The 15,135-nt window shown below is 39.3% G+C and overlaps 1 protein-coding gene across 4 annotated transcripts in view; it reads left to right on the top strand.

Annotated features, from left to right (window-relative positions):
• Nucleotides 1–7,718: 7,718 nt before the first annotated feature.
• Nucleotides 7,719–15,135, top strand: part of PPP1R13B (protein phosphatase 1 regulatory subunit 13B) — a 69,185-nt gene continuing 61,768 nt past the window's right edge. For all 4 annotated transcript variants that reach the window (XM_063290385.1, XM_063290383.1, XM_063290384.1 and 1 more), the window contains exon 1: nt 7,719–8,012. In XM_063290385.1, coding sequence (XP_063146455.1) covers nt 8,004–8,012 — 9 coding nt within the window. In that variant the 5' untranslated portion in view covers nt 7,719–8,003. The remainder of the gene's footprint in view (nt 8,013–15,135) is intronic.

Genomic DNA, 15,135 nt, shown 5'->3' with positions numbered 1-15,135 from the left:
CTGCTGTCATTTTAGGTGGCTCATATGACTGAAAATGCAGTGCAATGCTAGAACCTTGAATTAAGTCAGAAAATGGGCATCTTCAAATTACAAAATTTGTTTTTTTTTTTTTCCAAACATTTAAGCTCATAAAATCCTTGGGAGAAGAGCAGTGACAAATCTCGATAAAATAGTTAAGAGCAGAGACATCACACTGACAAAAAAAGGTCCACATAGTTAAAGCAATGGTGTTCCCTGTAGTAACATATGGCTGTGAGAGCTGGACCATAAGGAAGGCTGAGAGAAGGAAGATAGATGCTTTTGAACTGTGGTGTTGGAGGAAAATTCTGAGAGTGCCTTGGACTGCAAGAAGATCAAACCAGTCCATCCTCCAGGAAATAAAGCCAGACTGCTCACTTGAGGGAATGATATTAAAGGCAAAACTGAAATACTTTGGCCACATAATGAGAAGACAGGACACCCTGAAGAAGATGCTGATGCTAGGGAGAGTGGAAGGCAAAAGGAAGGGAGGCCGACCAAGGACAAGGTGGATGGATGATATTCTAGAGGTGACGGACTCGTCCCTGGGGGAGCTGGTGGTGTTGACGACCGACAGGAAGCTCTGGCGTGGGCTGGTCCATGAAGTCACGAAGCGTCGGAAGCGACTAAACGAATAAACAAGCTCATAAAAGCTCAAAATGGATGCAGTAAAAGGTAGAAACGATACGACAATACAGTAGGATAATAAATAACGAAAAGATTTATAGACCAAGAAAAGGTATAAGGAAAGGGAGGAATCACTAGTTAAGTGGAAATTAAAAAATGGCAATATGTAATAGAATCACATGCTCTGTTCTTTCTCCAGGATCTACAGCTATTGCACATAAAAGAATCTTGCATTTGGATTCAAATGCTGATTCTCTTCTGCGTCTCAATGGAGAACATGCATACAATGCTTGCTTTTATGTCAATGCATTGGTAAATAGTGTGTTGCTCTGAACACGACACACAGGGTTCTGGAATGAGCCCAGATTATGTGATGGATAGCTGATCAATTCATCCTTTTTAAAGAAGGATTAGTCCACTGATACTAAATTCCACCTTCTGGGATTATATTGAATGAGCACATTTTTCTAGATTTCTAAATTATTTGAGAAAATAGACCCATTTTTGGCTTGATGTCCAGTCCTGAAATGTGTCCTTTCAAAATCAAGGTGAATTTATCAATAACTTTAAGCAATAATTTTCATTCAATTTGCAGACATTTTCATGTTTCTTCTCTCTCTCCCGCCTTATTTATTTTTGGGGGTTGAATGCTGTCTCTTTTTACTGCAATAAAGTATTTTAAATGGGATGAACAATGTAAAAATAGTGCTTTTATACTGATTATTTTCCTTTTACATGGACCATCTACTGTACATGCTGATAAATTTTCCATCAGATTAAATGTAAATCCATTAATTTAATATTGGTCTTTCATTGATTTAAGTGCATCTTTTCAATATGATATCCAAGCACTATGCTTGCAATTACCTTTTTCATAAGTATTACTGTATGCCCCCATCAGCTATATATACAGAAAGCTGAAGGAGGACAGTATAATATAGTTGCTGCAGTAGCCAATCAGTTATATACATTGAGAAAGAGGAAATACTTCATATTTTACTTTTTTCCTCTCAAGGCAGCACTTGAGAAGCACTTGAATTATACAGTCACTGCAAGGATATGCTCAAGATTATATGTACTTGGGAACTTGTAAGTCTACTCTTCTCAAAGTTGAGTAGGAATTCTGCAAATAAGAAAGGAAAAAAGGAATTGCTTAATTCCCATCCACAAGATTAATAGCTAAATTGTGTCTCTTCTGATTTTCTTCAAACCCACCAAAACTATATTAGAAAATGGTTGCATTCATATAACACTAAACCATGATTTGTTTAAACATTGTTTATTAAATTAACTCTTATTCAAAGTTTACTTAGCATGCAAACCTATAGACTAATCAACTGGGTTCTCACATTATAATCAAATGTGATTGCTTAGTTTATAGTTCAGTGTGTTATGTGAACACAGACTTCCAAAACTATTTTAACTAGGATATACAGTATACCCATTTATGGCTTCAGAGAATATGAGAGAATACATATACACACTAAAAACACATTTTCAGTAATGAAGATTCTTTTACCAGTATAAGGAACACAAATGCCTTATGTACTAATTCAGCTATGAATTAAATGCCAATTGTCTACTCTTCTACTTTTTCTCCTATTAAATGCTTCTTACTACTACTATTGATCTTTCTCTGGGCTGCTGGGCACACTTCCAAACAAAGCACTAAGCCATAACACTCCACCATTTGCATTTTCTAAAAATGCTTATGGAGCCCATTTGAAGGCCAGAGGCATTCTCTAAAATAAAAAATTACGCTGATACTTTTCAGCTTCCCATTTAAAATACATACATACAGAGTTCAAGAGCCTGGTGAACACCAGATAAGACTCTGAGGGGATACCTTTGATGTCGCATGATGGACCACATGTACTGTAAACCCAATCTGTGTGGTTAATTAAAAGTTTTGGATGTTGTGCATACCCATTAACTGAGCAAGCCATTGTCAAGCATAGATTGGAGCAGCGTTGCAAGGCTGGCTGGGGAGTTCTAGGAGTTGAAGTCCACACATCTTAAAGTTGCTACGGTTGAGAAACACTGGATTACAGTGTTGCGCAAACAGCTGAGTTGACATATATAAGAAAGCATTTAAAAACACAATGAGGTTAAAAGTAATTGATAAGCTGTAGTGGGAGGGGCTGGGGTGTCATAAACTCTAGCCAGTTGGAGTTAGGTATATGCTATTTCTGCTGCAAAGAAGCTGAACAGGTTTTCCCTAAGAACAAGTAGGAGATGAAACAGGCTACTTTAGAAGTATGGCTCAGACTCTCATATAGCTAATTAATGTTCATGGGAGGATGGGAAAAGGAGACAGGAACAAACTGACAAGGCTGTTATGATGTCAAGGTTATACCTCATCACTGCCAAAAGATTCTTTAGACTTCACCCTTAAAAATCCAGGGACTTTTGTTTTTATTCTTCCCCATCTGATAGAACATTGGAGAGAAATCACACAAAGCAGGTAATGATTTTGTTCAGCTGTCAGAACAACTACTCTTTGAACTAAACCCAGCAGGACCAAATTTGGTCTGGCGGAAGAAGCTTGCAAAAGAAAGATTGAGTTTGAAAATGGGGCAGAAGCTGTGGAGAAGGAAAATCCCCAAACAATCACAATGGGAGAAGCATACTCTGGATAGCAGTTTGGAATGTTGGCAAATACTACATTTTATTTATTTTTTCATTAGATTTATATCACTGCCCCTCCTCCTCCTCCTCCTCCTCCTCCTCCTCCTCCTCCTCCTCAAGAGCAGAGTGTATGCAGTTCCCCCCTTGAATCTCAGTCCACACAGATGCAATACTGTATGAGTGGAGAGCAAAAACGGGTGTCTGCAGCATGTGGTAAAAAAAGTCAAGATGGCAGATAGCAGCCACAAAGATGCAATCAAAGCTCCACCTGTTTTCCACATAGATGGGTGGAGCTTCAATTGCACTGTTGTGGCCATCTTAACTTTTTGACCACACCCTCTGGACCGCCTGCAAATATGTAGCATGTTACTTTTTTACATGGACAAAAATACAGCTGCATCCCATAGCCCTGTTAGTAAAGGTGTGGTAAGAATTCCAGAAACCATGGTCTGCCCACTTTCCTCACCTTATTTAAAATATGCTTCTTATGCAAAAATAATATATGTATTTTCTCTTTACTGGATATTTTACTTGCTCTGTGGCCAATTTTTCCACAAAGTATTAAAGTAGTCAGCTATATTTTAGCTTAAAATGTTTCTTGTGTACAACCCATGTTTGTTAGATTACAGTTCCTTATGTCTGGTAAGCCTACAAAATTGGGCTAATTCAGTAAACCATGATTAAGTGAACAACTTTTAAATATGAGTTATCAAGTTCCCTGATCACACAATCATTTTAAGTGTACTGGAATACAGTTTTATTTTATTACTGTTTTATTGTCACTTCTAATATGGTTGGGACCCAAATAATTACATTAGGTATACACAAAGACACACAATTGTTTGAAACATTGTGATTTTTCCTCTTTGGAAAGGTAAGTGGCTTATGGATCATTTTCAGCAGAAAAATGGTGATGAGAAACTTCTGATGTTTGGATTACAACTCTTAACATCCCCAGTCCATATGTTCCTTTAAAGTGACAATATGTTGTTGGTTTACATGTAAACTTGACTTGCTGTTACCGCTTCTGAAGAACTTTTTAAAATACTTTTTTTTCTTCCTACTATTTTTCCCACAAGTGCAGGGTCTAAAAAATTAAAATATGCTAAATATATTTTTCCAAACCATGTATATACCTTTTCCAAGCCTGCAGTATCATAATAGAAAATCACATCCATCCTTTCCCCCTTCTCCCTCTTAAATTAAGACCACATACAGCTCAGTGGGTTTTTTTAATATCTGTCTCCACCTCAACCTTCCACTTCCAGGAAACGCCAGGCAGAAAGCCTTGTCCCAGGGCCTCGGCTTGCTACCGAATGGACCAAGAAGTGGAAGGGAGGTGTGGTCTCTGCCATCTGCATTCCATGCATTCCACAAGTCAGTAATAAGGGACTGTCAGCTGTGGAAATCCCTTTAAAGTGCATTGTGCCTTCAGCCCATAGGGTGTAACGTGGAGGAAGAGGACAGGAAGAATTACTCTTGCTCAAGTCATTCTATGTTTAAAAGTGCTATTAAGACTCTTACTAAGCAAAGCTGCAGAAAGAGAAACTGGATTTGTTTTTTAATCTGTGTATAGCACTATAGCTGTGATCACACAACCAAAGTACAAAAAGGTCACCACCTTTTCGTGCAGGGAGTTTTTTAAACCTAGTCTGTTAATTTATGTTCGGTGAGTTGTGTGAACCTACGAAATTAGAAAAATCGAGTAGACTCTGGTGAACAGTAAGCAAGCATAGCCTCTAAGTAGAGCTACTGCCAGTTACTATAAACAACTCTTAGCAGAGGGCCCTCAGAACATTTTAGATAATGGGAGTTCTAGTTTCTCTTGATATACTTTTCCTAACACAGAGTCTGCATTTGCACCTGTGGTTTGGGTTAGAGCAGTGTTTTTCAATCTCAGCAGCCCCATTTTGGGAAGCCACTTTAGGCACCTGTATCTGTATTGGTGGCTGGAAAGAAGGAGTACTCTCAACTTAATGTCATTACAGGGTTCAGACAAAATGAGAAGTCCTGGTCAAATAAAGATAATCTATGTCTTGGCATGTTGAATGGGCCAATATTATGTGGCTCAGTTAAGGTTTCATCCTTGCCTAATGAGGTGCACTTATTAAAGGTAACATGATGTCATGGACAAGCTTGCTAAGTCTTTGTAGTGGCTTACCATGTCACATGGACACAACCTAAAATTAACTATACCAGTTAGGCCTCAGAGGTTTATACTATAGGAATTTTTGCTGAGAGTCCAATGTCTAATCTAAAATATTAACAGGCTGGAACAATGTCACTAGTGTTAGAAAAAAATGTACTGTGGTATCTTAAAAGACTAGCAAGCTTCTTATTCTTAAAGCAATGTAATCCTCAAAGCATGTAAATCCTTAAAGTGTGAGCCTTCGTTAAAAGTTAAAAATAATACTCCAGATGTGTTGTCTATATGCATACAATATGTTGAATCCCAAACTAGCCAATCACATTTAGTGTGATTTAGTGTGATACGTGAATATATGAATCAGGTCAGTGTTTGGAGATGCTATAAATTTGGGCCTCTGCTAAAGAGAGATGAGGCATTTTGGAGGCCACATTTGATCCCTGAATTTCAAGATACCTCTATTTCAAAACATTTGTTCTGTTTCTTATCTATTTGATACTAAAATACCTTCCTGAAGAATATTTGCCATTATGCAGACCCTTCTGAGCTTTATGTTGCCTGATGTGAAAGAAGGCTGAGTCCTATGTCTTAGTAATTCACATGTGGTTTCTTGCTCACCACATAATCTACTTTTCTTCAAGATTTTAGCTTTTACTCCAACCATTGCCCAGATCAGATCTAAAAAAACCAAGCAAATTATACAATACAACGGAAGGAGGAAACCACAATAGAAACACTGGGAAGCCTTTGATATGCCAGGGTTTGGGGGAAGGGGGATATAATTAAAAGAAATGCATTTATATCTGATTCCTACCATGTTTATTAGGAAGAAGTCCAATTAATATTATTGAGATTTAATCTGTTGTGTGATGCAAATTTTATGTGAACACAATGTGAAAAAAACTTTTTAGTTTTACTTTCAGCTAAACACATTTGAAGAAGCTGTAATGTTTAGAATCATAAATCAATTGATTGGCAGGAGATCTCAACTTATATGAATTAAGAGATTTACAGTATTTGCAATTGTATGTCCAGATTAACCCCAATGCAGAAAGCAAATTAAGGAGGCAGAATTCCAGGGGACATAAGGGTCCCTGTGTGCATTTATAAATAGGAGACGTATTTAACTTACTAGAGGAAGAAACCCTCAGAAAAACAGACTTTCGTATTAAAGTCAATTTTAGTATTTAAAACAAATGAATGTAGATTTGTATGAAATAAGGAGATGAGACACTGAAGATCATGATTAAGGGACTTTTTTGTCAATGACACGGTTTTCCTTCATCTCTATTAACGTGTATAAAACTATAAAAGGGGACTTAATCCTGTCTTTCCTGTCCGTATTACCTATGAGGTCCAAGCAGAGATGTACAAAAATGATTTTTCAGCCTGAGCAGCAATATAGCCGGTCCTGCTAGCAAATGCAAAAAGACACGAGGAAAGCACTTGCAGGAAACCTTTGCTTAGAGCAGCAAATCCTACTAGAAGGGGAAGGAAGTCAGCAGGATGCCAGAAGTATTTAATCCAAGGCGGAATTGGAAAAACAGGAAAAACAGCCAGAAGGAGAACACAGCAGAAAATCCAAATGATTTATTTATGGAACTGGGGCCATTAAAAGCGTAAGCCAACCTCTCCCAACTTGGTGCCTTCCGAATGTACTGACTTCAAATTAAACATCCACAATCTGGCTGGAGATGATGGAATAATAGCATTACTAGCGCAGCCCTTCTGAAGGGCATAAGGTTGGGGAAAGCTGACATAATCATATCCTTGTTTAATTAGAAACACATCGTACGCCGACTTGGGAACAACAGCGGAACTGACTTTTAGTACAAAGATGCGTTAAGATTGGTTCAGAATCTATACGCTCAGGAAAGGAGGCTAAATTCCGCGATCCTGCAGTGACGCACCACTGAACGCCCACGAGAAAAAGGGGTGTGGGTCGATTCTCCTATGCACGCAAAGCTCGTGTAAAATCCACTGGAATCCATCCTCCAATAGCGAAAATCTTGCAAGCGCATTAGAAGGGTGGCTCCTTCCTGCATCCGAAAAGGCACTAACAATAATAACCTGGGCTGTGTCACGTGCGGTCCAAAGAGCAGGTAGGCGGGCACGCACTGAGCGCGCCTCGCATTCCTCCCTCTTCCCCCTCCCCTTTTCCTGCTCATTCCAAGGGCAGTGGGAAACCCCTCCCCCTTTTCTCTCCTGTCTCGGCCAATGGAACAGCGCCGTCGTTAACCCCTGGCGAGGCGGAGTAGAGCGGAGCTGGGGGAAAAACTCTGAGGAGAAAAGAGGAGGACGAGGCGGCGGCTTGCATTGCCCGTTCTCGATACTGCTGCTGCCGCCGTCATCACCGCCCGTGCGGTGAGGACAGGAAGAAAAAAACAGAAAACGAGGACACCATTCCGCGAGGTTGGAAACAGGACAACGGAGCCTGGCAACCGTCCCCGAAGCCACCCTCTTCTCTGGTCCCGAGAGCCAGAAGGAGCGGCAACGCAGCCAGGCCTGGTCCGGGGTCGCCCTGCGCCCCTTTCCTTCGTTCCTCTGACCGGCAGCTTGATTAGCACTAGTGACAGCGCCGGAAATGATGCCGGTGAGTAGGATTGAGGGGAGAGAAGACAGGGGTATAGTTTATGGGTGGCGGGGGAAGGAATCGTGGTGGGATAATCTTTTCCCTGTCCTGGGTGTTGCGACGAAAGGCCAGCCAGTGGTAGCTGCCGAAACAGCATTAGCAACGATCCGGTATCTGGGGTCTTCAGCCTCCTCCCTCACAGATCTTGATTCGATTAGGGGCAGTTGTGGGGGGCATCGCATCGCACGTTTTATTCTTTCCCCTTCCCAACAGATGCAGGAAGGATCCACCCCCCACCCCAAATTCTGTGCTATAAGCAGCTTGATGTGACAGAGCCAGGCTGCTGCGGGTTTTCCTGTAGCTGAAGGTTAGATGTTGGGGTTTGCTGAAGGACGGAACGGATTATAATCCCCCCCCCTTTTTTTTAGCATATGGTTAGTTTCTCTCTCAGCCCTCACCAAGAAAAGATTGGTCAGCCTGTCAGGATGATTTAAGCCACTGCTGCCAATCCCCACCCCCAAATCATCAGTCGTTACTTCTTAGATTGCTACGTTAGATTTGTGCTTAAGGAAAGGTTGATTTTTCCCATCATCATCGGAATACTGTGTCCTTTATTTAAGCTGCTTTTGTCGAGAATTCAAATGGGAAAACCTGAGGTGTATAAGCTCTCTGGCCTTTCATCTGGCACAATCAAGGAGTAATCTGAATATGCATCAAAGAAAACATAGGATGTATGGCGAAAGGCTAGAATGAGACACATTCAGGATGCAATCCTATGTGTACTTTTGTATGAGTAAATCCCAACCCATATGCCCTTACTCATGAGTGAATATGGTTGAATTTCTATCCAACAGAAACAGGAAGTATTAGATCAGGCTGTAAAGTTCCTTCTGTATGTTTTTGTATTTATTTATTTAAATATATAATCTGTTGCCTCCTGGAAACATGTTTGCAACATGTTTTGCTGTTCATCTCAACATAAAAGAATGTGACCTTGCTTTGGTTCTTTATCTTTTATAGCATTGGTAGGATTTTTTTATTTATTCTGTTTATCAGAAATCTGCTCTCTATGTTGGCTGTGCTTCTTTATGTTCATATACATTTTATCTATAAAGATTAATGAATTAATTATATGCTTGGCTTAGAAAATTATTTTTCCTGAATTGCTCCCTAATATGCAAAAAAATAAAATAATAAATCCCACGGTTTTTAGGGAGAAATATACCTAATTACAAGTTCCATAATATATCTTCCAATGAATAAGGGAGGGGCAGGATTCCCTGCATTACTAACCATATGAAAAACTGCTTGAACATGAGAATATGAGCAAGAAATAAATGTTGATTGTGCATGCTGAAACTACAAAGTAGAAATTATAAAGTAGATGAAATTTCTTGTGCTTTAAAATGGGAGTTCTAGTAAGTAATAGAACATTTTAGGAAGAATGAGACAAACCCATTTGGTTAACTCCCACTTATCGTATGATAATAGTATATTGCAATTGTCAAAAACAGGAATATTATATTAATGGGTTTGTAGAACCTGCCAATGATTCTAGATCTCTGGAATGGAAAACATTTACAAGGATAATGCATAATTGGGCAATTCCTTTATTAGGCTGAAACAAAATGTTACAAAACATTTTGCAGGGTTTCAGGTTTTTGAGAAAGCATGGATGCTTTCTGTAGCATTTTGATTGGTCTTAGTAAAGGTATTACCTAACTCATTTTTTTCTCATGAATCAGCATGGCTATCTTTTTGTTTGTGTGTATGTAAACTTACTGTAGTTGCAGTTCAAAAAGTACTTCCTGACTTCATTCTACTGTTTCAGTAGAAATGTTCTTTGACTGCATCCAGTCAATAAGGGTAAGACATGACACTGGATGTAGAAATATGCCATGTAGGAGTTTTTGCTTTCAAAGTTTTAGTTTGCAAGATGATCATAATGTTATTAGAAAGCAGATGTAAAACCAAGCATAATTACTTTTACAGGCATGGTGTACAGACAAAGTGGGTCTTCCATTTTCTGAATACTGTATGATTTCTATGTAATTGTGTTTCTTAAACTTTTTTCTCTCAGAACCCCTTCCCACTTGTAAAAATGGGAGGACCCCAAAAGAGCTTTTGCTTGTATTTATCAATATTTACTGTATTAAAAATTACAATTGACACATTCACTGCCACTATTGCTTCTGACAAGTTTGATGGGATTTTAATATTGTATTATTTTTCAACCTAGGCTGGCAAATAATTCAGATTTCAAGGGGTCCTAGGACCACTCTTTAAGAAACACTGTTTTATTGTATAAAGTTGTTTTTTTAATGCTTATATTTTATGTCCACAAATTCCTGTATCAACTATTACTGGTTTTGTAGTAATCTGATAGTAATCACAGTTACATTAATGATTGTTGAAGACTGCTTCAAATCTTTTAGGAAAAAGTAGTAGCAAGTAAGATAGTGTCCATAAACTTGGAACAACTGTCTCACCCATTCCTGTGCTGAAGTCCCCTCAAATGTTGTTGTTTTTACTTCATTTTTCTTAGTCTCAGTGTCTTTCAGTCCCCATTCATCCTATTTCTTACAGGCTTTGGGGCTGGAGAATTCACAAAGAATAGGATGGTGAACTGGTGCGAATTAACAGTCCTGCAGTATATCTTTAATTCAGTTAACATTCTGTTTGGAGCTAAGTTTGACTAAGATTTGAGAAAGAAAATTCTAGAGGATAGAAAAGATCCAACTGTGTTCCAAGTTTTTTCCTTCCTACTTAAGTTGGAGCTGAGAGAGGTTTTCTCTTCAGAATGTAATGTACTTATTTTGCAAGTACATTGGAAGTCTGAAAAAGCCAAAGTCAAAAGAGAGAAAACTCTGGTTTATTCTGTTCTGCAGATTCTACAGCTCTATTATCTACTAGAGAATTTTAGTTATTGGTCAGTTAAAAATACAATAAATCAATGAAATAATCAAGTACAGGTATATATAGTTAGCAAATTATATACTTTCCAAACATGTAGATCATATGGATCTTCAGATCTAGAAATTAATTTTTATGAGAAAACATTTGAAGAAAGACTTTTACATTTTATTAGAACCATATTTTACGAGCCTTCTTCAATCTGATGCCCTGAAGATTCCAACAAACATGATTGCTTGTTCGATATAAAAAGAGTTAGCTGTACATCAACAAATCTGGGGCTACTAGGAAGGAATTATACATTTCTTGATTTATAATAATGTGGATCAGTAATAAAGAAAATATAAACATTAATATGCTGTATTTCACCAAGAATGTTCTCTCACACGTGGAGGGGGCAATTTTGTATGGATTAGTAGAACACTGAATACTTCCCTTTAGTTTCTCAATTTGTTTTAGTCACAAAAACAACTTACAACCACATGAACCCCACCTTATATAATGACAACCATCTTACTAATACGGAGAATGTTGTTTATATGTGCATTTATTATCTGCCATCAAGTTGGTATCTGCTCTTAGCAACCACATAGATAGATTTTCTCCATGACCATCTGTCCCTAACCTAGTAAGTGACATAAAAAGAACCCAGTCAATTCTTCTTTGAGGGAGTTGTTCCTTTACCTCTTAAGTAGGCCTTGGTTCATCTCCTCGAGTCATCGCTGGACCCCACAATTTTCATCCAGTATCTAACCCTGCCTTTTGGGGGAAGGTGGTTGCTCAGCAGCTTCAGAGGACTTTAGAAGAAGGAGATCGTTTGGATCCCTTTCAGTCAGGATTCAGGCTGGGTGTGGGACAGAAATGGCATTGGTTGTGCTTTTGGATGACCTCTGTTGAGGGCGGAATGGGGGTTGTGCATCCATCCTTGCCCTACATGACCTCTCTGTGGCTTTCAATACCATCGACCATGGTATCCTTCTGGATCGGCTCAGAGGATTGGGGGTAGGCAGCATGGTGTTGTGCTGGTTTGCCTCCTTTTTCCAGGGTCGGTTCCAGTTGGTGGTGATTGGGGAAGAGAGATCCTGCCCTCGGCCCCTACTATGTAGGGTGCTGCAGGGTTCAGTGCTCTCTTTTCTTCTATTCAACATCTGCATGAGGCAGCTGGGTGAACTCATCTGTTCCCATGGGGTGAGGTATCATCAGTATGCTGATGATACCCAATTATATATCTCTACCACCAGCAAATTAAGTGATACCATGAACATCGTATCCTGGTGCCTGGATGCTGTGAGGGTCTGGATGGGAAACAACAGGCTTTAGCTGAACCCTGGCAAGACTGAGTGGATTTGAGTTTTGGGGCCTGCCAGTTCTAGAACTATAACATCTTTGGTACTGGATGGGTCTGGTGGTCCTCCTGGACTCACGACTCCTCAAAGTGCAGTGGCAGCCATGACTAGGAGAGCCTTTGCACAGCTTCGTGTTGTGCGCCAGTTGCTCCTGTTCCTAGATCATGGGGCTCTGCTCACAGTAATCCATGCCCTAGTCACCTCCCGATTGGACTACTGTAATGTGCTCTACATGGGGCTGCCCTTGAAGAGTATCCAGAAGCTTCAGCTGGTGCTGGTCCTTCAAGACCTGGCCATGTCATCAGACATGAGGGTCTCATGGGACTGGTGAAATCCTGAAATGGCTCCATCACTGCAGTTAACTTTCCCTCTCTCTTGTGCCTTGTGGTTTTTACATTTTAATAATGACTGGTTTTATATATTTATTATTTTAATTAACTGCTGTACGCTGCCCAGAGTCACTTTTTGTGAGATGGGTGGCCATATAAATTTGATAGATAGATAGATAAATAGTCACATGTACTGGCATCTCCATTTTTATTATTCTGAACTATGGCAAATGAGATTTTTTCTGATTCTGCAAAAACATACATATTCACAATACTTCCTCTCATTTTTTTCCTTACACTGCTTTAAAAATATAGATAGATCTATATTTAGTCTCAAAGCTTTGCAATATGCTCTACTGTTATGATAGTTGGTTTAGAATTATTAATTATTCACCTTATGTTTTTTAGTTTTCCATATAGTTAATTTTGAATTATGTAGGTGAGAAACATATAACTATTTTTTAAAAATAGGTTCCCCAGTTATTACTTATTTAAAACTTTGATCATATAGGCTGACCTTCTGCCCTAGAGCACTCATCATCAGCACCCTTTGGCTAAACTGGCTGGTAGTTCTGATTGCATCCCTATGGGGGTGTTGCAACAGCCGGAACTTTGAGGACCAGTCGTAAGTAACACTCGTTCAGCGCTGTCACAAGTTCAAACAGTCGCTGAATAAGTGGTTGTTAAACAAGGGCTACCTGTACTGCTTTGCAAAATATATAATTAAGCTGTGGAATTTGTTGCCATTAACTGTTGGAATAGCTACCAACTTAGAGGCTTTGAAAGAGGATGGGGCAGATTCATGGAGAATAGAGCCACAATTGGTAGCAGACCTTGAATATCAGCTGCCAGGGAAGAAAAATTAAGGAAGGCTGTAGCTCGACTGGTGGTCATGTTTGTGAGATTCCTGAATACAGCCACTGTGTGACAGAGATGATTTTCAGTTTATAAGAAATAGTAGTATGGGCTACAGTTGACAGATTAATAGTCATTTTAATAACTTTAGAGAAGATCACACTGATGGAGCAAGACAGATATAACATTTGTTTTCATATTTTTTATTTTATTTGTTTTCTGTCCCGCCTTTATTATTTTTATAAATAACTCAAGGTGGCGAACGTAGCAAATCCTCCTTCCTCCTCCTATTTTCCCCACAACAACCCCCCTGTGAAGTGGGTTGGGCTGAGAGAGTGACTGGGCCTAGGTCACCCAGTCAGCTTTCTTGCCTAAGACGGGACTAGAACTCTCAGTCTCCTGATTTCTAGCCCATTGCCTTAACTACTCATATAATACATATACATATACATTTATTTCATATAATGATTTCAATTATTGTGTATTTCTTCTAAAAGCAGTATCTAATATTTCTAATATTATAGTATAAAAATCACTTATGTAAAGAGACTCATTCATATTGCCAACATTGCTTTTAAAGGTAAAGGTAAAGGTTTCCCTTGATGTAAAGTCCAGTCGTGTCCGACTCTAGGGGGCGGTGCTCATCTCCGTTTCAAAGCCTTGGAGCCGGCGTTGTCCATAGGACACTTCCGGGTCATGTGGCCAGCATGACTCACGGAACGCCGTTACCTTCCCGCCGAAGCGGTACCAATTAATCTACTCACATTTGCATGTTTTCGAACTGCTTGGTGTGCAGAAGCTGGGACGAGCAACGGGAGCTCACCCCGCCGCGCGGTTTCGAACCGCCGACCTTCCGATCGACAGCTCAGCGGTTTAACCCGCAGCGCCACCGCGTCCCAACAACATTGCTTTTATTCTTATATAAATACTTAATTTTTGAAACAGATGCCCCTTACATGCCAATTAGTTAAATAACTGCTTCAAATGTATGTATAACACTGATAGTAGGATTTATTTCTAAACTTCCAGAAATATTTTTTAACAATCTATTTACCATTCTCATTTTGGTTTACTGTTAATTCAGACTTTGCAGTAACTTTATATATACTGTATAAAAAAAATCTCACTCCTCTGGACTTACACAATTACCAAATTATGACAACCATGTAAGTTTGAATTTAACAGATACTGAGGTTTAATGGACACGCCTTCTTCCAAATAGCTTGTTAAGGCTTTATTTTGTATTATTTAATGTTCCCTTGAATTGAATTGAATGTCAGTATCTGTTTAAAGAGCAGTCACATAGCACTAAGACTCTGCAAAACATTTGAATAGGACACTTCACAAAGTGTGTTTGTGGAAGCATAGCATCCTGCTTTGAAGCATTAAAGCAGCCACGCCCTTTTGTGTATGTTGATTATCTTAGGGAAGTGTGGTCTACATGCATGTATACAGGACCAGGGACAGCCTTTGAAGCAGCCACATGATGGTTTGCTAAGATCATGGCTGCTTTACACTTGGGGAAGGAGTACTTTGTTATCCAAGATGGCGCTACGGATGGCAGCCTCGGGAAACGCTCTCTGGGGGGTTTGGTGTTTTTTCTTTTTTTATATATCTTGCAGCTCACTGCAAATTACATATTCCAGGAATGAACTTTTATTATTTTCCTTCAATTTTCTTTCTTTTTTGATTGTATAGTTT

The sequence above is a fragment of the Candoia aspera genome, chromosome 1 (genome assembly GCF_035149785.1).
Source record: "Candoia aspera isolate rCanAsp1 chromosome 1, rCanAsp1.hap2, whole genome shotgun sequence".
NCBI lineage: Eukaryota > Metazoa > Chordata > Lepidosauria > Squamata > Boidae > Candoia > Candoia aspera.
Note: the sequence above shows the minus strand (reverse complement) of the source record. Positions and strands in the feature narration are given on the sequence as shown.